The 26976-nt window shown below is 42.0% G+C and overlaps 1 protein-coding gene across 7 annotated transcripts in view; it reads right to left on the reverse strand.

The window, feature by feature from the left end:
• FRMD4B (FERM domain containing 4B) overlaps positions 1-26976 on the reverse strand; it is a 324025-nt gene that overhangs the window by 113393 nt on the left and 183656 nt on the right. For all 7 annotated transcript variants that reach the window (XM_043587910.1, XM_043587913.1, XM_043587911.1 and 4 more), the window contains 3 exons: positions 9826-9891; positions 7692-7786; positions 414-506 (listed from right to left, as the gene is read on the reverse strand). In XM_043587910.1, coding sequence (XP_043443845.1) covers positions 414-506; positions 7692-7786; positions 9826-9891 — 254 coding nt within the window. The remainder of the gene's footprint in view (positions 1-413; positions 507-7691; positions 7787-9825; positions 9892-26976) is intronic.

Below are 26976 nucleotides of genomic sequence, written 5' to 3' on the forward strand. Positions count from 1 at the left end.
TTTTATCGTCTACTCAAACTAAGGCGTGAAATTGTATAAAATTCAATCCTTTCCACAGTCTAGGAAATGTCCATACATAACATGTAACAGTAAATGTTTGCCATATTTCAAATGAAAAAAATGCTAAAGGTATGTTGAGTCAGAAACAAGCTATGTACTAAAATACAATGTATTTTTCACCTTTAAGTTGATCCAGAGGACTTTGAGGAATAAAGGAAGGTGATTCTACCCTTCATCTTCAAAGAAAACAATCCTACACGGTATCTATGGCAACTTAGTCTCCAGACTAAGACAGTAGAGAATCTTTTTCACATAATGTTTTGATGGGTCTGTTCTTTTTTTTATTCTCTAGTGGATCACAGATTTTTTTTTTAAGGGAGGTGAGAATGCTGGACGTTTCTATCGATACCTACCTCACAGCGAAGTGCAAAATGGTTGCGCCTGGTTTCTTGGGCAGATCATGGTCAAGAACTCGGTGATCTAACTGTAGCCAGTTCTGCTGACCTCTGCGAGAGTAAAGCAAAGAAAAAGGATCAAACAGAAGTCAGGGAAAGGTTCAATAACACACAGGGTTGGCAAAGCTGTGGGGAAAGTGTCATACACGGGTGGTAGGTGTATAACCTGTTACAACTGGTACTAAGACCAATTTAACAATTACTATCTAAATTATAAAAGCATCTGCCTCTGAACTAGACTGTCCACGTGCAAGAGTTTAGCAAGATAAACTTGTGCATGTGAAAAATGGCCTAAGTATAAAGTCACTTACTTTAGCATTGGTTGTAAGAGGAAAAAGGCTCAAAACAACCTACACATGTCCAACAAGGTCATGTTTAAAAAAAATAATTTAAACTGAGAAATAATATAAAATATAGCCACACAAAAGAGGGAGAGTATGTTTACAAACCTATTTTTAACAATTTCCAGACATGGTGTTGAATGGAAAAGCAAGATGCATGACTGTGAGTACAGAATATAGCCCTTTTAAAATTAAAACACACACACACACACACACACACACACATATATAAAATATCTCTGAGATGATAAATAAGAGACTAACACTGGGTGCCTTTGGAGGTAAAAAGAAAACTAATTGAACCTTAATACATTAATCTTTAAATTCTTATTAAATATGATATATGAATATTTAGATAGTCAAGAAGGAGAAAACTGGTTTAATGAAATCATCGGACACATATAACAGTACTACAGTTTCTTTAAAAGTACAGGGTCAAAGGCTCTCTGAGTGCTGTTTCTATACGTATATTATGGACCTCCTAATATTTAAGCTTGTATTTGTTTATTTAGTCAAAAGCCTAAAGTTCATGGATATAAACAGTTCTCCTTAAATTGTGACCTCTCAGGGATTAAAAGGATTGATGACTTGGGATCATTTCCATGACTTTTCCAAGGCTGTCCAACCAGTTGGGCCATTTTAGACTGTATATTCCCAGAAGGCATAGACTCCATTTTGCTTGCTTATGTAAAACTCAAAAACATGCAAATAGTGATGGGGTGTAAAAGTATAATAAAACCTGTAATGGGCCAGAAGATATTTTCCAACCTATTTTGGTCTTTGAGTAAATAATTTTTAACTCAGAAAACTCTAAGCTGTAGTCATTTTAAGTAGATAGGAAATACTAATAGTAGTAATAATAAAGAAGAAGAGGAAGAAGAAAAAGAGGAAGAAGAAGAGGGAAAAAAAGGAGGAGAAGGAGAATGGAGGAGGAGGAGGAGGAGGAGAAAGAAAATGGAAGAGAATGGAGGAGGAAAAAAATGGAGGAGAATGGAGGAGGGGGAGGAGGAGGAGGAGATGGTGGAGAATGGAGGAGGAGGAGAGTGAATGAGGAGGAGGGGGAAGAGAAGAATGGAGGAGAATGGAGGAGGAGCAGGAGAAGAGGAAGAAGAAGGAGGAGGAGGAAGAGCAAGAGAAGGAGGAGAAGGGTAAGGAAGAGAAAGTGAAGGAGAAGAAGAAGGGCTTCTCATTATTGAGCAACTACTCTGTGCCACCTAAGCTGGAACTTTTTACATATTGCAGCTATATTTTACAATAAAGTTGCAAAAAAGGTGGCAAAGTTAAGACTTAAGTTCAGGGCTTTGAGTACAAGACTCTGGATACAGGAAACTAAAGGGTGCTTTTATAACTTTGGGCTGGTCTCTGTCACTTACTAGTCTCAACACTGGAAAAAATGTGTCTTTGTTTCTGTGATTTTAACTTGAGGCTTATGATAATTGTCCCTAGCTTTACTTGGAGGACTATTACAAAGATAAATAAGCTGATATAAATGATATAAGGGGAAGTTTTTAGAAATACTTCTTTTGTGCATAAAAAATAGAAACATGGGGGTTAGAAGGTAAGAGATTCTTCCCCTGTATTTCATGCAGTTTAGAATGGCACTGAGTTAAAGACATATGCCAACTTCAGACATGTTCAAATATATGTCTTAAAATACATAAAATAGCGTATACTATCAGGTCTCAAAATATTTTAGGGAAAATGAGACTAATTTTGAATCATTTTTCTTGCTCTTATATAGGAAAGATGTGGCATCATTAAAAAAGCACAGTGTATATTTACATGAACTTGCGTGGAATCATGTCCAAGAATGAATAAAGCAAACTGTATAATACCGTATACAGCATAAATCAATTATATTAACCAAAGATGCACACTGAAAACACTATTATCTATGGATGAAATGCTTATAGTTCTAGAGAGGTCTAGAGTAAACTGCAACATTTGGAGTGGGAAGATAATCAAAAGGGACTGGCTTCAACTATCATGTTAAATGATTTTTATAAAAACACATTTATGTATATGTAATATAAAAATATTTTTTAAAGGATAAATTAAATATTATATTTAAAAAAATCTACCCAGGGGCACCTGGCTGGCTCAGTTGGAAGAGCATACAACTCTTGATCTTGGGTCATGAGTTTGAGTCTCACATTGGGTGTAGAGATTATGACAAAAAAATAATAAACTTAAAAAACTCCATCCATAATCTCACAACAAAATAAAATTAGAAGAACAAAAAGTGGAAAACTACCCATAACTCTATCACCGAGATATAATTAAGGTTAACGTGTTGTTTTACAGTCTCTGAGACTAAAATGAGATCAAAAAGCACTTATTGCTTATAACCTGCTTTTCTCAAATTTTTCCATCATCAAATATTCTATATCTAATCAGTATCTCACGAAGTTGAATCTACACATTCACCTCTATGAAACTGTGCACGCAGGTCAACCCTAAAGCAAACTTTTTCGGCGAGAGGGTGACGAAGTATATATAGAAGTATATGGGTCAAAAAGCCCTTCATCTCACATCCATCGAACGGGATGGTAATCAAAACTCACAACTGTGTTGTAAAACCTATTTATGTCTTCATAAACAAAGCTTACTCAACAAAGCCTTTCAAAACAGTGGAATTAAAAAAAAAATCAAGTGAGTTGAAAAGATGGGAACCATTTTGGCGAAATTCAAGGCGGCTATCTCAAGAGGGCGAGACTGCCCTCTAGGGGTGAAAGACTGCCTCTGCACACCGATCACCAGGAGGTACTTCCAAGCATAAGCTCAAGGAACTCTACCCCGCCCTCCAGCAGGGCCACGGATTTATTTTTGTTGGTCACCATCACTACCTTTCTTATGTAACGGCACAACTCTATTTTTCCATTTCTCTTCTTGGCCTGTGGAGTAGGGCATAGACAGTGGCTACTTTCATTGACAAAATGTTCCCCTCAGCGTTGCCTTACTCTGTTTAGAGAAGTTCACTGAAGGCAAAAGGCTGATGTGGCATCTAGGTTGGAAAATACAATTCAGACAGCATCCTGGGAGGGATCCGACTCAGTGGTTTTATGGGGGGCGGGGGAAAGGGAGTGCTGAAAGAAAATACTTTCCAAAAATATTTACCAGACAAAGAAAAAGAGCTAGGCTTGTGACCAAGACATTCCAAAGAGACACCCTTAGACAGAAGCAATTTTCCAGACCTGTTCCCCAGAAAGGTGGAAATGGCCAAATCCACCTCCCCCGCCCCCCCTCTCCCCCAAGCCCTGCTCATACTTCTTCTGAAAATAAACACAGCAAGAGCCAGAAGACACCTTCCAAACTGGTCATAATTCAAAAATAGACTCTGCTGTCACTTGCAGGGGAGTACACAGAGGACAGTTTGGAGCCAGGCTTCTTGGAAAGACTATAACCATCAACCACTGTCGCCAAAGGAGATAGCTGGAGGAGGCGCCTGAGTGAGACTTTCTTCTCCCAGGAGAGGATTTAGAAAGAAATCCCAGAGGAGAAGAGGGGGAGGGTGGCCCAAGGCATTAAAGAAAGTCATTCATATTATTCCTTTTCCTTCTGAAGAGAAAGTCTGATATCTGCATGCCTGATTTATACACTGCTTGGTTATGCTCACCTGAACTGGGAGCTTTCCCAGAAGCCATCCATGTAGCCAGGACCCCCTTTTCCTGCCCACCATGAACACTGTAGCCTGGGGAACTTGCAACACCAGTCATGAATTATGTAACTCCTGGGCATAACATCCTGCAGTGGCCTAGGATCTATGTGACACGCAGGGCTCACTCACCTATGATCTTGTCCGTCTTATATCTTGCTCCACTGTGTAATCATATACATTACCATGCTCATGCACTGGCCCATAGAATAAGTCTTCCCTGGAATGTCATCTCCCATTCCTCTCCACTCTACCCCAAGTCTACTTGCCTTGCACTGTCCATTGGTAATTACCCTCTTTTTAAAAAAAAAAGTATTTATTTATTTATTTATTTATTTATTTATTTATTTATTTATTTTGAGAGAGACAGAGAGCCTGCAAGTGGGGGAGGGACGGTGAGAGAGAGAATCCCAAGCAGGCACTGCACTGTCAGCATGGAGACCGATGTGGTGCTTGAACCCACGAACCATGAGATCATGACCTGAGCCCAAATCAAGAGTCAGATGCCCAACCGACTGAGTTACCCAGGTACCCCTGTAGTCATCCTCTTGTGTGAATTCCACTCGAGTCCTCCTTTAGCCCTTTCTGGACACTGAACTTACTGCCAGTACCAAAAATAGCATGAGAGCTTCCTTTTAGTGGGTGCCTGTGCATGCCTGACCCGACTTAACAGTACATCATACTAGTACCCTTTACACGTGTCCTATATAGTCCTTATTATATAGGTACTATTATTATGCCCAATGTACTGATGAGAAAAGCAGAGGGTCAGAGATGTTAAGTAACTGGCCTAAAATCACATAGCTACCACAATTCTAAAACATCTACTCCTCGCCTCCCTTTCAACCTTTAACTTGCACCACTTTCCTCCTTACCCTCTATATTCTAGTCACAGTGGATTTTTTTTCTTTCTCAAAACTACAAAATAACCGCCCCCCCCCCCCAAAAAGTCTAGCTCAGTCTCACCTCAAGGCTTTCACACTGGCTTTTGTCTGGAATGCCTTCCAACTTTTGCAGAACTGGTTCTTGCTTTTTATTACATGTCACCTCCTAGAAGTGTTCCTTGTCCACCGATCTAAAACTGCCCCCCCCAACCTTTCTTGATCATGGCCTTGATCATGTTCTTCCAAGCACGTATTGTTTCTAGTGATTTCTCACTGATCTATGTGCTTGTTCTGCTAGACCACACCATTGCAATATAAGCTCCAGGAAAGCAAGCACCTTGTCTCTGCTGTGCACAGCTGAATCTCTGGAACCTAGGACAATGGCTGGCAATTGGTGAGCACTCAAGAAATATTTGTTGAATGAGTAAGTTATTCCAATATTCATGCTTTTTGTTTCTATTCTATGTGACCTCTCTAAATTAGGGCTAACAGCACTTACAGTTTAACCATATAACTTAGCCATTACGTATTTTAGGATTTCGCCATATTCTATTTGCTATTGTTGCATTCACAATCACCTACAACCTGTGTGTGTGTGTGTGTGTGTGTGTATGTGTGTGTGTATTTGTGCATGCGTCTAATCACTGATTCACACGAACTAGCCTTGTCTTTCCAGCGAAGAGCTTGTGGTCAGAGATTTATCTGCCCTTCCTATTTCACCCAGCAGAGGACTGATCATACAGGGTCTCAAATAGTTGTTGCGTGAACTGATAATTTTGTGATTCTGAGTGAGGTGAGTGATGTCTAGTTTACTTTCTTTCTGGTTTGTGGAACCCTATTCAGGAAGCATCCTGGGCCCGGGATCAAAGTTTTCAGGTTTTTGTGTCTCCCAGCAAGTGATTGCCTGGTGTTGTCCAGCCCAAGTCCTGAGCCTGATGGCATTTCCTGCGGGGGGTGGGGGGTTGGTGGGGGTAGGGGTGGGTCCTAGGCTAGTGGCCCACCTAGGCTGGAAATAATCAGAAGCAAGATATTAAAAAAAAGTAACCCCTTCTTGTGATTATTTTCTGCCTGGTTAAACTAAAGAACTGAAGAAACATTTGAACTTGGAGAGTACAAGAAGAATGCTCACTGGTAGGCCAATATATTCTGTGCCTGGAATGCATTTTCTTGAATTTTATATTTGGGTTTTTTTTTTTAACGTTTATTTATTTATTTGTACTGTAGTATTTATTTATTTATTTCCTGACAAAATGACTTCCAGCAAAATGCAACAAATTTTGTCTTTGAAGCCTAAGCAATCTTTTCATCCTTATACACTTTTAAAATGGCATTATAGATGTTGAATGTTTCTTTATTTTAGAGAGACAGAAAGAACATGAGTGGGGAGGGGCAGAGAGAGAGACACACACACACACACAGAATCTGAAGCAGGCTCCCGGCTCTAAGCTGTCAGCACACAGCCTGATGCTGGGCTTGAACCCAGCAACCGTGAGATCATGTCCTGAGCCAAAAAGTAGGATGCTTAACTGACTGAGCCACTCAGGTGCCCCCAAATTCTTATGATTTTATTGTTGTATATAGGTCTAATTTCAGAAAGCATTTAAATTATTGATAAATATATACAATGTCCAAGTTAACATAAAAAATGAAGGTAGAAGAAAAAAAGATAGTGAAGAGGTGACATAAAATGGACCTAAGTAGAACTGGAGAAGTTTATTCTGTATTAAAACTCTACAGTATTTTTCAGGTGGGCCACACATCTGCCTTTAAACTTTCTTGCCATCAACACCCAAGACATTAATTCTCATTTCAATATATGAGTGAATAACAATATAGTATTTCTTTTTATGGTTATTATTTTGAGAGAGAGAGATGGAGCATGAGCAGAAGGGGCGGAGAGAGAGGGAGAGAGAGAATCCCAAGCAGGCTCATGCAGAGCCCTACGCAGAGCTGATGTTGCAAACTGTGAGATTATGACTTGAGCAGAAATCAAGAGTCAGATGCCCAATGATTGAGCCACCCACGCACCCCAAAAATCTAATGTTTATACCAGTCATACACATCTACATTAAAAAATATGTGCAGATGTACTAGCAACAATAACAACCTCATTACAAAACAAATTTCTAAAACACTTAGGGCAATATTTTCGTGTTTAAAAATGATCAATATTCCCTTTCTTCTCCCTTTCCACTAATAGTCCTAGGAGAGAAATCCTGTTATTAAACAATCTTTAACTAAGCAGGGCATATTCTAATTCTTGGGGCATTTCCAGCAATTTTTTGCTAATTGTGAATGACAGTGAGTAGGTAGTCCAGATGAAAGGGAAAGAAATGAACGTTACTAAAAGACTTACGTGTCGTCCGTAAATGTTATTCCAAAGTACTCCTTTTCTTTCAGGTTGAAATGTGAAGCCACAAGGTCCAGCAATTCTCTTGATAAAAGTTTGGGCTGTCAAAATAAAATGTTATCAGAAAAGCAATTTCGTTGCCTCACTCTTTTTGCTACCACCCTTCTCTGCCCCAAATAGTTCAAAGCAGCTTTTGTTTGTTTTTAAATATCTGCCCCCTTTGGCTGCCTAGGTTAATCTACTATAGACCATTCTCCAAGAGATTGGGAAGGGGGAGAAATGGTAATAGAAACATCAATGAGATTGTCAGTTTCATGTATTTGCCATTCAGTCCAGTAATTTACTTTTTTCCTCCCAGGGGACAATGTATTTACTAACATGATGATGTTTTGGAAAAATACTTTTTTTAAAAGTCATTTTTGAATGTTTATTTTTATTTATTTTTGAGGGAAAGAGAGCATGGGTGCACCACCAGTGGAGGGGCAGAGAGGGAGGGAGGGAGGGAGAGAGAGAGAGAGAGAGAGAGAGAGAGAGAGAGAGAGTCCCATAGCACAGAGCCTGTCATGGGGTTCAATCCTATAAAACATGAGATCATGAACTGAGCCAAAATCAAGAGTGGAATGCTTAACCAACTGAGCCACCCAGGTGCTCCTGAAAAAATACTCTTTTATAGGCACTATGGTGCTAGTGACCTAGACAAAGAATATCAAACACCTCACTACGTGGACTGTAGGAATAATCTTGCCTGCTGGGTGCCAGTTGAAGAGGCTGGAGACCCAAGGCTGTGGGATCAGAGATAAAACTATGACTCTACTACTTGTTACCATTTATTGTCCCAAACTCCTTCTATCCATTATCTCACTTTGTGCTCAGGATGAGCCTATGAGATAGGGGTTCTTATTACCCTTTTATAGATGAGGGGGCCAAAGTCAAGAAAAACTAAGCACCTGGATTGATGTTACAATCAGTAAGGGCAGGGAATTGAACCCAGTTCTGTCTGATTCCAAAGCCTATGCTTTTCATCTCTCTCTTGAGATGGAGTGATCTTACCCATTGTATATATGATTGTCACCAGTGTTTGCTAAACACTTAGAAGAAGGATCTAACCTATGAACTTTTGAGAACCACTGGGCCTGGTGGCAAAATGCATGTTTTGGAATCAGGGGGAACATCCTGGGTGATAGCAGACGCCTGATTTGCAGGAACAAGGGGAGAAAAGGGTGATATGCAAGAGGGCATCTACATAGACTCTTTCTGAACTTAGAGCCAAACAGTTTAGGGCTCATTATGGTGGTTTGAGAGTTGGATGTTTGCTGCTGGGGAAGAAAGAATGGTCATGATTAAAAAAAAAAAAAAAGAAAGAAAAAAAGAAAGAAGAAATAAAGAAACAGGCAGAAATCTGGACTAAAAGGTCCACTCTGGCTAAACAGTGTTGACTATTTTTATTCTAATTGAAGCCTATGCATAGTGGGTGAGAAACGAGCCACAGAAGGGAGAAGAATTTAGGTTTGGTCAAAGGAGAGAGTTCTGGCTATAGCTACAGTGTGGCTATCAGAGGGAATTTCCACAATTTCTTTTTAGGTCCTTGGTCCACAGTGTTGAGTAAATGAAGAGACAAGGATCAACAATTAAAATATCACCACTCATATACTCCATATATATTACAAAAAGATTTCATTCTCATACGTAATCTAGCTTGATTTTAGCCATAATTCTTTGAGGGAAAGTAAGGAGTCTCAATCCTGGTGCACAGCTGATGAAGTGGGGTATTTAACCTGGACACTTCCGTGCGGCAGCAAAGTGGCAGGATGCAGATTTGCAGCTGACAATAACTCTTTTGGAGAAAGATTACAGGGCTCCGTTTACCCACAAGAGGTTCAGAGAAGTAAAGCTACTTCCTGGGGGTCACACAGCTACTGACGGTCAGAGCTGAGATTAGAACCCAAGGGTCTCCAATCCACATCCCCAGGATATAACTATTCTCACAGGTAGACCAAGTCATCTGACTTAGCAGCTGTCCTTTTGCCCCTCAAAGAATCCCAAGTCATTGGCACAGATAAGTGAGTAGCCTGAACAGAGGCCATGAGGCTCACAGAGGGAACCAGTCAGTATGGGCTGTCTCTTCATGGGCAACACCTACCTGAACCAGCAGCTCCAGCCTCCTATCATCCAGGAGGTGCACCTGGCAGTGCCTGCCTTCTGTCATCTGTGGGGACAAGAGAGCAAGAGTGGCATCAGTGCTGGGGCTGGCAAGCAACCCCCTGACCTCGATTTGTAGTTTGTTTTACATGTGATGTGTTCAGCCTAAAAATGCCTTCAGTTGAGTCAATCAACAGCCTCGATCACAAACAGACTCATGAGGCGGCATTAGCTGTTGGATTAGTCAACCAATCAATTAATTAATTTACTCTTGGATGTGAAAAAGAATGAAAAGCAAAGACAACCCAATATATTGAAAAAATAATGTCTATATAGTGTATACAAGATTATACTATGAAAAGTTCATTTCTTTCCTAGAGGAAACTACTACATTTATCATTGAATCAATATTTTGTTTTTCAAAGGAAAATTCCTAGATTCATTGATGTATTTTAATAAATAGAATACACGCATAATTGTAAAGGAAAAGATGACATTACAGTTAAAACTGAAAGTCTCCATCTCTGAAACGTCTGTCCCCTTTATAGTATATCACTACCATAATTAAGAACAATTACAAACACTTAAGATACATAGTTAAGAACAATATCCATCAGCATACATTTCCAATTATATTTATTGTCACTTATAATTGCAATACTGGGAAATATTCTTTGTCAAATATTTAAACAATACATAGAATACAAAGATCCCCCTTCACTAACTCACACTCCACAAATCATTTTACCTGTAGAAATCACCACCCTGTGAGTTTGAGGATAATCCATACAGACTGTTTTTACATGTATGTTCAGATATAGATATATACATATTTTCAAAAAATTCAGAGTAAATGGTTTGCTTTGAATATTGTTATATTGGACGTTACCTGAGTGAGAAAAAAGCCAGAGCAAGATTTAAAATAAGGTCCTACTGGACAATACTCTTTAATACTCTTCTTCTATACAATGGGAAGAAAGAAATAAATATGTCAGTTCAAATCACTTTACTTCTTTTGTAAAACCCACACAAACAAACCCCAAAAACATGTACTATGGAAAGAGAAAAATCAAATACTCAAAAGATCAACTGATACAACATGAATCCATTAAGGAGTATGTCAAACTCGTACAATATTTCAAGTTACTCTGTTATCGCATAATCCAAATGAATTTTATTTCCTGATTTTAAAAAAGCATCTTTTTTTTCCTTTCCATCATACTTTGCTCAGACTAGTCAATTTTCCTTTTGTCAACACATAATTCTATCCTAGAGAATTAAATAGTAAATGTATTTTTGTGTGTGTGCATGTCTGCCCATCTCATGACAATCACAGCCAGTGGTGGCCATGTTTGTACAACTTGGTCCTAGCCCTTCAGCCTCAGACTTCAGCTGATTGGACCAGGGAACAGACACCTGACTCAAGCTGGGCCAATCAGAGCCTCAGTCCAGAGAATCTGGAATTGGGTGGGAGAGGATGAGAAAGTGGTTGCTGTAGGGGCTGCGGTGTGTGGACAAAAAGGAAAGCAATCTGCAGAGAGAATGAAGGAGACAAGCAGCTGGACGGGGGCAAGAGAAATCATGCAATCTGAAAGGGAGAGCTCGAGAGAGTTGCTGTCTGGGTTCCTAACGTCTTTCTAGTCACTTGTAGTCACTTCGGCTGGTTCGGGTGAATTCCTGTTCTTGAGTTCCATGAAACACCTCTGTATTCTTTTAATAAATCCACTTCTTCTTTCTTATTGAAACTAACTTGAGTCAGATTCTGCTTCTTGCAACTAAAAGCATCTTTGTAAGATACCACAGGTATCTATACCTAAATCAGAACAAAAGGTTTCCAAAGGATGGACTCCCCACATGATATCATTAATATAGAGAAGTCATCTACTCATAATCACTGATCAACAAATACAACAGCCAAGAGAAAGGCTGACATTGGGGGGTTGGGGAATGAACAAACATCCCAGTAGGTGAAGGGACAAGTCGCCACATAAGACAAGCTGGAAAAGGGCAATGCAGATGAACCGGAGGGGAAAAAAATGCTACAGTTTTATGCCCACACTGGCACATCCATGTTCAGTATTCACCGAGCCCTTTCCTCTGTGGGAGGATGCCTCCTCGGGGAGGCCAGAGTACTGCTTTGATCACCTCTAAGCAATAGAGAGGCCTGCCCTTGTCACTTGCTTAAATCAGAGGTTGAAAAGTTGTGGATGTATTTTTTTTTTTTTGTCAGAACAATGCTTATGAATAAATTTTAGTTGATGACATTAGAAATCAGAAGATGCCACTTAAGAAAAATGTAGATGGTATGATCTGGAAACACTGGGCTGGATGTCCTCCATGGCAACATTTGGCCAGGGTAGGGCAGAGCAGCTCCCTCTTTAGATGGGGTTTGTGGTCTCTGCCTCCCCAAAATTTATTATCTGCCAGGTTCCTAGGAGTCCTGTCATGAGAATAAGCAAACCCCTATTTAAGTTCACATGGTACCAGGGAAGAGACAAAACAATGTCAAATGAGGGCCTGCTGTGTACCAGGCCAAATGCCTGACACTTGACCTTCATTAACATATAGTATTTCAACTACTATGCAAGCCTATGAAAGGGGCATCCTCATTTTATTTTGTATTGTTTTGTTTTGGGGGACATCCTCAATTTAAGCACCAGGAAACCACGGCCTGAGAAATGATGTAAGTTGCATAAGCATTCTAAGCCAGACTTGGGCTCAAAATCATATTTTATCTCTTACTAGCTGTGTTACCTTGGAGAAGATACTTAACCTTTCTGAGCCTCATAAGCAATGTCCTGGTAGCTTTCAATCTGATACCCCTGAGAATGAAATAAACCACTTCGACAAAGACAATTATTATACTCCTTATTTGCCTAAAATTTAACAAATAGCTAATAAATCTTCCTATAATTCATTTATTCTCCCATCAAAAACATTTTTATTTTTTAATTTAGAGAGAGATGGAGAGCATGAGTGGGGGTGGGGGGCAGGGGGAGACAGAGAGAGGGAGAGAGAGAGTCCCAAGCAGGCTTTGTGCTGTCAGAGAGGAGCCCAGTGAGGGGCTCGATCCCATGAACCCTGAACCCTGAGATCATGATTTAAGCTGAAATCAAGAGCCAGATGCTTAACTGACTGAGCCACCCAGGTGCCCCTAAACATTTTTCTTTTTTCTTTTAAGTTTATTTATCTATTTGAGAGAGAGAGAGAGAGGGAGAGAGAGAGAGAGAGGAAATCCTAAGCAGTTTCCACACTATCAGCACAGAGCCTGATGCGGGGCTCAAACTCATGAAATGTGAGATCATGACCTGAGCTGAAACCAAGAGTCGGACACTTAACTGATGGAGCCACCCAGGCGCCCCCAGAATCACTTTTGAACTCCATAGACACCATCCGAACATTTTCAGGCTTGACCCCTCCCCAGTGGCACCCCTCCTCACGTGGAATAAAAACATTAAAAAATCATCTCTTTGGAAAGTTTCACTTACCACCCACACAGACTTGATACCCTTCCTGCCACTTCCTCTTCCATTCAACCCCAGAACGATGAAGATTAAAAATCGTACATATTGGATTAAAACTCCCACCTCAGTCTGTGGCTGCCCTGTGTTTGCTCCCCAGTTGGTGGAGTGGGTCCTCTGATGCTAAGCGCTGGGTGCTGGTGGAAGGACCTTGTCCATCTGGTCACCGGTCAAATGAGGAAGAGCAGAGGGAAGTGAGAATTGGGCACAGGCCAGACCTCTGGCTTCGGGGTGTGCCCTGAGGCCCTGACCTGTAGCCCATAGTGGGGTTCAAGTCTGTGTGAAAACGCCCCACCCCCAGCCCCCAATACCACGACCTGATTTAGGAGGGAAGAGAGGAGGAAGACTTGGTAAGAAATCCAAAGGCGAGTCCAGATAGGGCAGTGTGGGACCATTCATAACAACCAGGGTCAACTCATAAAGTAAGAGGAAATCACAACTACAGAAAAAGACCAGAACCTCAGCCCTGCTTGGGTTTTGCACTAGTGGTTCTTTGGAACAAGGAAATACGAAAGCTTGGTAAGGGAAGCGGCAAGCTGCTTTCTTTTTTTCTTTCTTCTTCTCTCTTGTTCTTTTGACCTTTTCTGAAAGCCTAGCATGAGAGGGTCTACCCCATAAAAAATGACTCCTCAGGATTTTTTGCGGGGTGACCCATCCGAAGTCTAATTCGCCATCATCCCTTGCCTGGATATGTGCAAAACCGGCTGTCTAACCAGGCTCCATGCTTTTATTTGAGTCCTGTAAGGATCCAAACTCCACATGGCTATGCCTCTCAAATACAGATGAAATCCCTTCACTTTCTTGCTTAAAATTGCCCAAACTCCTTACCTTGTCAACAATGTCCACACAACCAACCCCTTACCCTCTCTAATTTTATTTCCAAGCCATCTGCCTTTGTACTAACATACTATCCACACTGGCCTTCTTTTCGTTTTCAAAATAAAGGTTGTTCCTCCTTTGAAATTTTGCATTTGCTGTTCCCTCTGGAATGCCCTTCCCTGGGTCATTGCATGATTAGGTCCTTTCACATCTTTCAGATCTTAAATCAAAAGCCACTGTTTCTAAGAGGACTGTCCTCAGAACAAAGTGGAGACTGGATACTCTCTCATATCATGCTGCTTTATTTTCTTTATAGCTAATACTTTTTGTTAGTTTTTTGTTTTTCTGTCATCTTTTTTTTTTTAAAGCTTATTTATTTATTTTGAGAGAGACAGAGAGAGTGTGGGGGATGGACAGAGAGAGAGGGAGACAGAGAATCCCAGAGAATCTCTGCACTGACAGCAAGGAGCCTGATGTGGGGCTCAAACTCATGAACTATGAGATCATGACCTGAGCCCAAATCAAGAGTTGAATGCTTAACCCACTTAGCCACCCAGGTATCCCTCTGTCCTTATCTTTCACCATCAGAATGTTAAATTTCATGGCAGAGACCTTGATAGATTTGTTCACTACTGTATCCCCAGGGCCTAGAACAGTGTCTGCAGGGTAAGGATGTGGTCAATAAATACCTGAGTGAAGGAACGCCTTTACTGCTCAGAACATAGACACAGTTAATAATGAAAAAAGTTCACAAATGATTTAAATTTGCATAATTTGCATAGCATAATGTAAAGTGAGGATGTTCTGAAACACCTCCCAAGCCTTGGCCCAGACAGACTCTCTACATAACAAACAAGCTTTCTACCCTGAAAACAAGGTGTGCTATTAAACTCTTCATCAGATGAGATATTCTGGAAGAACTGGAGAGAGGTAGAAGGGTGTATCTAGGACGTTCTTACTTTGGGATCTATTGAGTGGACGGAGTTTTATATTTCGCCCAAATGATGTCAATCCTAGCTGAACAGGGGCTCCTTTATATCATCTCTGGGTGTTGACTGAATATGAGCTATTGACACTCCCGTTCAGAGAATGGCCTAGACTGACACAGATGTCTCCATACCGAGTCAGCTGTGATTTTCCTTCGAGTTCTTTCAAGATGGTGCCTACCCTCCCAATGTGCAATCATTGGGAACCTCTTTTACCATTCTCAACGAACGATTCTCCTAGCTTCTATAACCACTTACTATGTCATGTGAGTGCACGTGCAAGTTTCTCCTCTCATGCTACTTACATTCCTAGGAGGTGAAGAGTTTTACAATTTAGATTCTGTAGATGACAAAAGTGAAGTGCAGAGAGGTTAGGTAACTTGTCTTGGGTCATGTTACTATGAACTGGGGTGGAATCTCAGGTTCCCTTAGTTGCATAGGAGCAGGACTCCTGTGTGTCTTGCAGGTTCACTGGGAGTAGAGGGCAAAAGGGAGGCAGTGAGACAGAGAGGGGCAGGTGGCATAAAAGCAGCAAAGGGAGAAAGGAAAATTGGCTGGGTGACGAGAATGATAAAGAAGCGGAGAATTCCGTTTTCCAAAGACAAAACTGGGTAACTGAGTGATCGGACTTAGGAAAAATGTTAACAATAATTAATGGCCATTGACTGCGTGCCTGGCACTAATCCGAGCCCTCTCCTTTATTTACATGGGCTGTTTAAATTCATTTTCAATTATGTTTTTATTTTATTTTATCTTATTAAATTATTTTTAGTAATCTCAACTCCCAATGTGGGGCTTGAACTCACGATCCCAGATTAAGAATTACATGTTCCACTGACTGAACCTGCCACGTGCCCCTAAATTCATTTCATAACAAGCCTGTGAGGCAGATTCCAACACTAGCTTCATTTTGTGGATGAGAAAAATCGAGGCTCCGAGAAGGTAAATGACTGACTCCAGCTCCACAAAGGCACAGAGATGGGAGGAGTCTCAGAAAGGTAGAAACACAGGCATTCTGACTGCAGAATCTGTGGCCTTCACTGCTATATTACTTCTGCTGTAAGGTATTTCCCATCTAATAGGGCTTATATGTTAAAAGACATAGCTGAGGCATTTAACATATCATCTTGACCACCAAGTAAAACACTGTTTTGGAAGAGCCGCATTTAGACTCACCAAACCAGAGTTTCCGGGCTCAGGTCACTATGTGGCACCGAGGCCAGAAGAGGCACAAGGCTTTTGCAATCACTATTCCTTGGGTACCACCTGGCCCTGCACTGAAAAAAAAAAAAAATATGGGCAGCTGCTAAAAACAGTGTCTATATGTTTGTTATTGATTTTCACTGAACATCAGGATGGACTTCATCCCCCCTGCTCTTCCTGCTTGGGCTGCTGGCTCTGTCATGCTTATGTGAACACTCTGGGCACAGGATGACATTTATCAATGACGCTTATCATTTATTTGGGTCTGACTCCACAACACTTTGGGCTTAAGATACAGTCTAGAACACAATGCCATTAACATAGTGTCGGTCTGAAACAGGTTTTCATTCATTTGCTCGACTAATATTTATTGAGCACTTTCAAAGTGTAAGCACTGCTCTGGGTAGGAATAGACATCATAATGCTATGAGGGCCGTCTTGTGTATTGTAGGATGTCTAGCAACATCCCTGGCCTCTACCCACCAGATGTCAGTAACACCTCCACCCTGCTTGTGGCCACCAAATATATCTCCAGACATTGCCAAATGTCTCCTGCGGGTGGGAGTGGGGGAATCATTCCTGGTTGAGAACAACTGCTCTAGACATAAGGAGAAGAAAAGAAATTATTAACAATTAAACAAATATTTTCAGACTATTGTAAGGGCTCTGAAATAGCTCAACTAGCAACGGAATTAAGTTCTGAGCATCTGTACAACCCGTATCTTACCCTGGAAGTGTGAGAAATTAGGAAATTGATAGACAGAATTTATATTGGACCACTGTTCTTGACAAGAGGCACCCACTACAGATGGAAGGGATAACGCTGTTTTCTGAACATTAGCATTCAACTGCAAACTCCTTTCAGGCAGAGGCTGAAGAAAAGCAAACCAGGAAGGCTGGTCAGGGAACAGCCATTTTCTGCAGCTCCAGCATAAATCTGGCAAGGAATTTTGGTCAGCTTTAGCAGACAGTGTCTGGGGAGGGCAGTCTCATAAAAGACAATCGCTTATCAGATTATAGCCTGATCTCTTAAGGCTGGCGAAAAGAAAGCCCAACTTTCAAAGGAAGAAAGAAATGAAAGAAACAAAACTACGTATTATATCTGGAGCTGAAGGTCATCAGGAGCCCCCAGCCTGGTGTCTGCGAGGTATGCCAGGATTTAGAATCAGGAGGCCTGGATTGTGTCCCAGCTCTGCCATTTAACTAAGAGTAGGGCATCAATATCATGGTATCTCTCTAAATCTCAGTTTCTGCCCCTGTGAAATGAGAATGATAAGAATCAATCCTACTTAGCTTTGTTTGTCTCTTGTATTAATACAGGTTGAACCTCAAATCTACCTCAAAAGTACAGATGATAATCCTATCACCAGTAACATGCTCTATTTATTGGTTATAGATTAGGTGTTAGAGTCTGTGCTAAGTGCCTGGAGTGCATTATCAGCTTTACTCTTACTCTAGTGCACCGAGTACTATGACTAGTGGAAATGATTTGTAAGCTGCTGAGTGCTATTATGTTAACTGTAAGTGGTTATTTTAAGTTGTTTAAACAATTATTTTTCTCAAGGAAAAAGTTCTCCTGGATTATTAAGAGGCCAAGCTGTCAGATTTGAGTTGAAAGTCAATATACCAGTTAAACCCTGGAGAGAGTGGTCGACCCAGAGCTGAAGACGAATGCCATTCTGATTTCTCAGGGATAATCAACAGACTAACTCAAAACTGCCGTTTTTAGCTGCCCTGGTACCCAAAGCTGGGGAAACACTTATAAACCTTGCTTCTTATCTGATTGTGACCAGGGGGTGTCTTGGGCCTGACCGGCTGCTTTTGTTCTCAACCCACACGAAATGGAAATGAGTGTTATGTCTGAGTCATGTGCTTTGACATCCATGACATGCTCTGAATTCTTACAGCCACCTTGTGAAGCAGGTATTTTTGGCCCTCCGTTTCACACTGAAGGTGTAGAGACCCCAAGAAGTTGAGAACAACTTCCCCATGCTTCCTAGCTACTAAAGGCCTGAGGCAAACTCAACTAAGAGCTCACCCAACAGCAAGTGGGGGAAACAGGTGACATACTGTCATGGGCGAAGCTGCAATGAAAAGCAGGATTCTCTATAGAGATACTCTGCGCTTTTCCAGTGAGAAACTCAGGTTAGGCACCGATGAGAGACCGTCAAATGTTTATTTTCAGAAAACCATGCAGGATATATCCGCCATTCCTTTCCAGAAAGAAACATCCTCTTTACTTAAAACCAGTTGTTAGGCTGTATTTTTAGAAGTCATGGTACAGTATCGAGTCGAAAAAGAAAAGAAAAAACGGGAGGACACGGACATTGTAAACAGGAAAAGTCACCAAGTGTAACCAAGAAAAGCCAAGAGCACAGCCCACAGGCTGGGGTGGGGGATTTTAGCTTTTGTCTGCAGTTCAGGTTCGACCAGAAATGAAGTTCTCCCATCAACTTGTAGAAAATGGAAATTTTGGCTTTGGTGATTATGCAAGGAGCAGACACCCTGTGGTTTGGAAACTTTCTGCTTTGCCAACTGACAGTTTTCTCTTCTCCCGTGAAAAACAGCCTGTAGGAATGAGCGAAAGTACTGCGTCTTTCAAAAACTTAAACGTTAAGACAAGCACAGCTCGGGTGAAGGGATTTTAAAAATAAACTGCAGCACTTGGCAATTGAAAGATATTCTAGGTACCGTTTATTCACTGTACAGCCCATTCGGAAATCTGGGCCGAACGTATGCCATCCACAGAGCACCTAAATCACATCTACTGCCCAGGAAACCTAAAGCTGCACAAAAATTAATTAGAAAACCAAAACCGACTTTCCATTTGTTTTGGAGTACACTTTCATTGTCGGAGCTTTCTCGCTTCCATTTTTCACCAACCCCTGTTAGAATGTCTCTGGTTTATGCTTTTCAAAGTCCCTTTGTTCTTTGTGGTCCATGTACAAGTAGAGGCTGAAATCAGTCCTTGGGAAGTTTATAAATAATACAGACGGATTGTATTAGGTTCCAGAGCACTAGCTGGGTTGGTAGAAAAGTCACATTTGGGTAGGGAATTTAGAAAAGCATCACCAAATTGCGAAAACAGAAAAGTCAAGCACGTGCTGGACAACATAGAAAATGTCTCATAATGTCCAGGACTCATTTTACCGTCATGGAAAAAATGCTCCCTTCTCAACCTACAGGCTTCTAACATTTAGTGAAGAAAATTCTTGGTCACTTGTGGCAGCTTGCATTTTCAACGGGATTAAGTCTTCTTAAAAAAAAAAAAAATTTTTTTTTTTTTTTACATTTCTTTATTTTTGAGAGAGAGAGAGAGAGCACGCAAACGGAGGAGGGGCAGAGAGAGAGGGAGACACAGAATCTGAAGCAGGCTCCAGGCTCTGAGAAAGGTGTCAGCACAGAGCCCGACACGGGACTCGAACCCACGAACTGTGATATCATCACCTGAGGCAAAGTCGGATGGTTAACTGACTGAGCCACCCAGGTGCGCCCCCTTTTTTTTTTTGAGGTTAACTCAGGCTTCAGTGATTAAAATGAAACAAACAAACAAAAAAGCTGTGGAAGGCCACAGGTCAAGGAGACAAAGGAAATATGAAAAAGGAGCCATAAGCCATTTCTGAGCCAGAACTAGAAAAATACAATGAGGGGAAAAGAATCTTTCAGGAGAGACAATGGTGATGTGGACTTGTGTCATGGCAACCCATGAGAGCCTACAGTCTCATTTTTGAGCTGGTTGTTAAGCACAACCCAATATTAAAAATTACAGCATATAAACTTACAACAAAATAAATCACATTAAAAATACAGGTAATAAAGGCACCTGGCTGGCTCAGTTGGTGGAGCATGCAACTTCTGATCTCTGGGTAATGAGTTCAAGCCTCACGTTGGGCATGGAGCTTATTTTAAAAAAAAAATACAGGTAATAAATGCTCAAAACTCATCATTTTCCAGTTATTTGTGTTTTACGATTATCTTTGCTCATGAGGTTATTTATGTCTACTGAGTCAGTAGGGCAGCAATACTATTTAATGGCGGCAGGCTATTGTTCACCTCTTCCCAGTCAGATAACAGCGGTAACGTGAGGTCGGCCAAGGTGAGAGTATATACACCACAGAAATTGGCAAATGCTATATATACATCCGGGCCCTTTTCTCCAGAGAACCTCTTGTTAAACACTTACCAGAATAACCCTGGAGAAATTCAGCGGTCATGATCTCGCAGTTCATGAGTTCGAAGCCCACATCAGGCTTGCTGCTGTCACCCTGTCAGCACAGAGCCCCCACTGCATCCTCTGTCCTCCTCTCTCTGCCCCTCACCCGCCTGTGCTCTCTCTCTCTCAAAACAGAAATAAAGTATTAAAAAATAAATAAAATGGGACTAATGATACCTACCAACAGAGCACCTAGCCTGGCAGACAGAGGCCAACAAAAAAGATACCTGTTACACCTTAGTACGATACCTCCCCAAATCCCCAGGACACAAGCTCACTGCTGAGGGTCTGCTGATCAAGGACTGCACTCCTTTCAAATGCTCAGGGCCGTTTGCTTTTCCTGTTCTCTTGCCACTGGAATGGAAGTTTCATTTACTGCTGCTCTCCTAGCTCCCGAAACAGTGCTGAGCCCATCGCGGGGCTTAATAAATACGTGTGGAATGAATGACTTTCCCTTTATTTCCATCTGCTGCTCTGCTTCTGAGTCTTCCCCTCTTTCTGTCAAGGTCTCCTTGGCAAGTGAGTTAACTCCTTTGCCTGTTAATCACCAGATCGCAACCAGCTGTGGTGCTATCTTTCTGGAATCTATCAAACCAGTGGAACTCTTCTCCCTGCCATGGGCGGCCGCCGTGACCTTACAGCACGGGTGAAAGGCATTTCCAGCTTTTTCATTCACAAGCAGAACTGAGCATGTATCGTTATGCTCTGTCGGCAAGTTTCTTCCCGCTTGCACTGCTGCCGTTTGGATCTCAGTTCCGCTCGGCCTCCGGCAGAAGGGACCAAGTCTTGTGAGAGGAAATCTCACCCAACATATGCAGCTGTATCCAGGGAACCAAATATTTTCCCCTGTGGCCCTGCCTCAGCACTGCTGCTTGGACTTGCTGTTCTGGAATAGCCTCTCTGAGGGCGGTGAGGGGCTGGGTCACTTAAAAAAGCATGGGTGCTCTGGAAAGAGCGGCCTGGATGGGAGCTTATGCAGACTCACTGGGAAATCATTAAGTTCTGGAATTCCTAGTGCCTTTTCCATCATACTTGCTTTAGTCAGGGGGATAACACAGGGGGGAGCCTGCCCACTTAGCCACTGGGTGCAGGGCAGTGGTTTGGGAACAGCCCCGCAGATGTCAGATGGATAAAACGTCTCAGCCTGGTTCTGCCTCTAACTGGCTGGAGACTTCAGACAAGCCACTCAGCTACTCTCTGAGTAGCTGCTGTGACACGGGAATATTTTTGCCTCACACATGGTAAGCATTCCATAAGAAGCAGCTATTGTTACTTTTTAAAATACAGGGTATTATTTGGAAGGGTGAAGGTCAAGAGTATAGGCTCTGGAGTCAGACAGACTTGGGTTTCCACCCCAGCTCTGCTCTTCAGCTCCTGTGTGGCCTTGTTCAGGTGACCTTACTTCTTTTGAGCCTTGTTTTCCCCATCTGAAAATGCGAATACTAATAGTTCCCACTTCCTAGGGCTGGGGGTGGGGGTGGGGTCATATGAAATAATACACATAAAATACTTAGGCAGAGCACATGCACGTTTTAAGAGTATTATTATACCTTTCACCAATAAAAACCAAGCAATTGCTACACACACTCCTTCAGGGTAGATGTTCTCAAAGGCCATGTTCCGGCGCTAAGCAGGTCCCACTCTGCCCTTGAACTCTACTGCAGAGAAAGGAGCAATATAAATTACTATTATATTAGTACTAATGCCACTTTTCCTGTCTACAGTGCTTAAACTTTCAAAGTGCCTTCATTTCTACTTTTTCTTTTAAACTTTACAAGTTTTAACATGCCAGAGTGTCCTGTCCCTATTTCATAGATGAGGCCACAGAAGCCTCCAAAGAAGGGATGTGACTTCTTCGTGGTCACACAGCTAGACAGAGCCGAGACTCTAGATCGTAGTTCCTGCTTTCTACTGCCCCATTCTCCTGACCTTTACAAAATATTCACTAAGGAGTCAAGTTGAAAACAACAACAACAACTAAAATACATGTTAGCTCCTACATGCGATGTTTCATCTTGTGCATTTGACAGTGGGAAGACTTTCATTAGCAGGAAATTAGAATTGTAAGGAGAATACAGTTCTCCCAACCCATGGGTCCTTTGGGAATCTTCAATGCTCCATCAGCACGTTCCTGGCTGCCTCAAGTGCTCACTTTGCCCATCCCCGAAGCCTTTTCTTAAAGTCAATGAAAAGAAATGCACTTTTAAAAAACTGGAGAATTTTGGGTCACCTGGGAGGCTCAGTTGGTTAAGCATCTGACGTCAGCTCAGGTCATGATCTCACTGTTTGTGAGTTCGAGCCCCACACGGGGCTCTGTGCAGACAGCTCAGAGCATGGAGCCTTCTTCAGATTCTGTGTCTCCCTCTCTCTGCCCCTCCCCTGCTCATGCTCTGTCTCTCAGTAATAAATAGACGTTAAAAAAATTTTTTTTTAATTGGAGAATTTTATAACAGCCCTGGTGATGAAAGTCCTGGTTTTTCTGGCTTGAGAACTATTATTCTAACTACTGACACCTTTTGAGTCCTAGAGGGTTTAAGGCACTGGAGCGGGGAACAGTTTTATCAAAGAGATGTGATTTATTTATACAAAGAAAGTGGCCCCTGTGGTGCTGGCAGGGACTGAAAGTGGGGGACTTGCAGAAGTCACCCCTAGGTTTCCACAAACATTGTGGCTGGGAATTAGGAGTATTTGTAGAACTTTGTTTTGTTCCATTACAATGCCTTTCCCTTTGTGTTAGAGGCAAGCGATGTTTCGCTCAGTTCTTACTGAGATTCATGTGTGTCTCCTTCCCCGCCTCCATAATGGTTAAGTTATTAATGAAAATAGCATGGAAGGCAACCTGGGCTAGTTGCCTGGATAATACTCCATTTTATTTAAAAAAAAATTTAAATGTTTATTTATTTATTTTGAGAGACAGAGAGAGACAGAGAGAGAGAGAGAGAGAGAGAGCATGAGCAGGGGAGGTGCAGAGAGAAAGGGAGACACAGAATCTGAAGCAGGCTCCAGGCTCTGAGCTGTGACCACAGAGCCCGACATGGGGCTCGAACTCACAAACCATGAGATCATGACCTGAGCTGAAGTTGGATGCTTAACCAACTGAGCCACCCAGGCACCCCAATAGTATTCCATTTTATCATTGCTTCCCTCTGATTACAGAATACCAAATTTCCACCAAATTGTCAACAGTCTCCATTTTGCTGGCTTCATTCATTGATTTATTTGGTTTGCTCTGCAGTGAATGAATATTTTTTGACCACCTACTGTGTGTCAGGCTCTTGGGCATAAAATAATAACTGTACCTTTTGTTTGGTGGGTGGGGAATCAGACAAATAAATATAATGCCATAATGGAAGTGATCAGAAATTATTCTTCTTTGGTGTACAGATAATGAGATGGGTCATTTTAAGTGACCTTCCCACTTTCCTAATCAAGACTGGGCAGAGGTGAAAAGGGCAAATCTTTTTTTTTTTTTTGTAGGTTTCTAAAAAATATTTTCTTTTAATTTATTTTGAGAGAGAGAGAGAGAGAGCAGGAGGAGAAGCAGAGAGACAGAAAAGAGAGAGAATCCTAAGCAAGTTCTGAGGCCATCAGAGCAGAGTCTGATGCGGAGCTCGATCCCACCAGCTGTGAGATCACGACCTGAGCCAAAATCAAGAGTCAGACGCTTAACCGACTGAGCCACCCAGGTGTCCCCAAAATGGCAAATCTTTTGCATCACTGTTCAGTAGAACTCTCTGTGATGCAGGAAATGATGTGGAGTGTGTTGGCTCTTGGATATGGCCGACCCTCTAACGATAGTGGATAATCACGTGTGTCAGCCTCAAGGCGACGTCCCAGAGGAAGAGAAAGAAAATGGTGGGTTTCACAGCTTCTTTAATTGCTGGCTCTGTGGCCTTGGGCATTTGATTAAACTTTTTTGAGCCATCATTTTCTCATTTGTAAAATGGGAGGATAAAATTGTAATCCTTAGCACAGATCTCCTCACCTCAAATGAATGGGATTTTCTCCCCCCCCCCCCTTTTCTTCCTGCCTGTGATAACCTGGGGTGAAAATTAAGTGATAGGACTGGAACTAAGTAATTTGGGAAAAAGCCTTGGAAAATTTGCTCCTTTCCCTTGGCTGTTGGATAACTCTGGTTGAGCAGAGTAATCTGCAGGGCCCAGTAAATTTTGACTGCATCCTTCCCATGAGGTACTTTGAGTCAACAGCCCTCCGGTTTCAGGAGAACTTAGGCCGGAGGTCTAAAGTCTGAATGCCTGGCTTCAGATCTCAGCGAGACCATTTTATCCAGTATGTGATTACCATCCATTCCGGGATTCACAAATAGTTATCACGCTGTCATTTGGTGCCAGAATTTATCACAGACTCGGGATATTCAGCAGGGACACAGCCAAGGAGCTCCTTTCTTATAGGCTCACTAGTAGAGGAGACAGCCAACAAAGAAACCAACCAATCCATAGGATGGTTTCAGATCACGCTGAGGACCATGAAAACAAGAACACAGAATAACGTGATGCAGGAAAATTACTACGTTAGCGTTGTCAGGAAGGGGCTACTTGAGGAAATGACACTTAATCTGGATGGGAATGATAAGGAGTTAGTCTTGGGAATATCTGGGAAAAGAACGTTCCAGACAGACGGCCAAATAAGTGCTAATGCCCTGTGGCAGCAGTATGCCTTGTTTAAGATACATGGCACAACTTTTTTTTTTTTCACTACTGCACTCTTAAGGATCCTCTCTAGACATTTTTCCCCCTAGTGCTCTCCTTCTCCGTGACAGATATATTATTGTATTCCTGTTGGGTGGAGTTGAGCTTTGGAGGGCCACAAACTAGCGCAATGTCTATGGGGTTTTCTTTTGTTTGTTTTGTTTTTTGTCCCTCAAGAGCCAAGGTTCACTCCCTTGGGAGTGACGACTCATCACTTCTCAGTGATGAGACTCAGAGACTTCAACAGTTTAAAAAAAAAATGGCAGCAAGTGTGGCTGGAGCTTGGCCACCAAAAGGAAAAGGACAGGGGAGACAAGGTCACAGAGTTCATCAGTGGTTCTCGAAGTGTGGTCCCTACCGTCCAGAGCTTGTTAGAAATGCAGAGTGGCGCTCAGCCATCTGCTTTAGCAAGCCCTCCAGGTCACTCGGATACACACAGAAGTCTGAAAAACACGGGGCTGTGTCATTGACTTCACTGTGGGCTGTCGTAAGGAACACGGGCTTTATTTTAAATGCAGGGGAAGGCTATTGGAGGCTTCTAGGTATAGGGGAGACATGATCTGGGGACACCTATACAAGAAAAATCTGGTTACTATGAGATTAGGGCAGAGAGGGACAAAAGCGGAAGAAAGAGAAACAAGTCCTCTGGTTCTTATCTGTAAATGGAGATATGAATATGACCAACTTCATAAGGTTAGTTGTGAGGAATAAATGAATGAATACATGTAAGGCACTTAGCACAGAGCTTGGCACACAGTCTGCACCAATGCCTATTAAAACTATTGTTTTGCCTCTTACTTGTCTCTTACAAACACCTACTGGTTAGTATCCAAATACAGATGCCCCACCCCCTTGAGATCCCTCTGGTTTTTTTGGCCAGTGTTGCTAATTCAGGTGCTGGTGGGCTGGTAAAGTATCTCTTGGGCTAGTAAATCTGTAACATGTTTACCGGCTGCTTCAGGTCACGGGGAAGATCCATGGTGTTCTATTTAGTTCTGTTTTGTTTTGTTTTTCCCTATGAAATCTAACTTTTGGCCTAGACAATGAAACTTAATGTAAAACCCAAGCGTGAGAATCGGTTCTATCATTAACATTGGATGTTTTTCACATCTGTAATATAAGAAGTGCCCTGCGCGGGGAGGCAACATGATGTAGGGTGAAGCCTGGGTGGGCCTGGACATTGGATGCCAGCCCTGACTCTGCCGGTCGGACCTTGGGCAGTCGTGTTTCGCCCCTGTAAATCGGTTTCTTTAACTGAAAAGTATGGAGAGTAACAGAACCTGGCTACCTCATGGATCTGAGGCTGAAACACCAGAATGCACGGGAAGCAACTAACATAGCGTCAGCCACAAAGTGTGAGCCATCATGATGATGATGATGATGATGATGATGATGATTGAACCAGCCACAGGGGCAACGTGGCTGTGTGGACCCTTATGGAACACTGTAGTTCTGCAGGCCCCAGGAAAGGCAGAAAACATGTTTGGCTTGGAAAAGACACCAATGGGACAGGTGGCTGACACACATAAACATCCTCAAGCAGGTTGTTTTCTATCCATAAGAGTAAGCAGATCTGAAATAATCTAGTCAGCTCAGGAGAACTCCCCTGGATTTCTTTACATTATAGGCTCCCGAGAGGGTCTTTATGGCGGGGGGAGGGGGGGGGGTTTAACTTTAGAACTGATCGAATTCAGTCAGAAG

This window comes from Prionailurus bengalensis, chromosome A2 (genome assembly GCF_016509475.1).
Source record: "Prionailurus bengalensis isolate Pbe53 chromosome A2, Fcat_Pben_1.1_paternal_pri, whole genome shotgun sequence".
Classification (NCBI taxonomy): domain Eukaryota; kingdom Metazoa; phylum Chordata; class Mammalia; order Carnivora; family Felidae; genus Prionailurus; species Prionailurus bengalensis.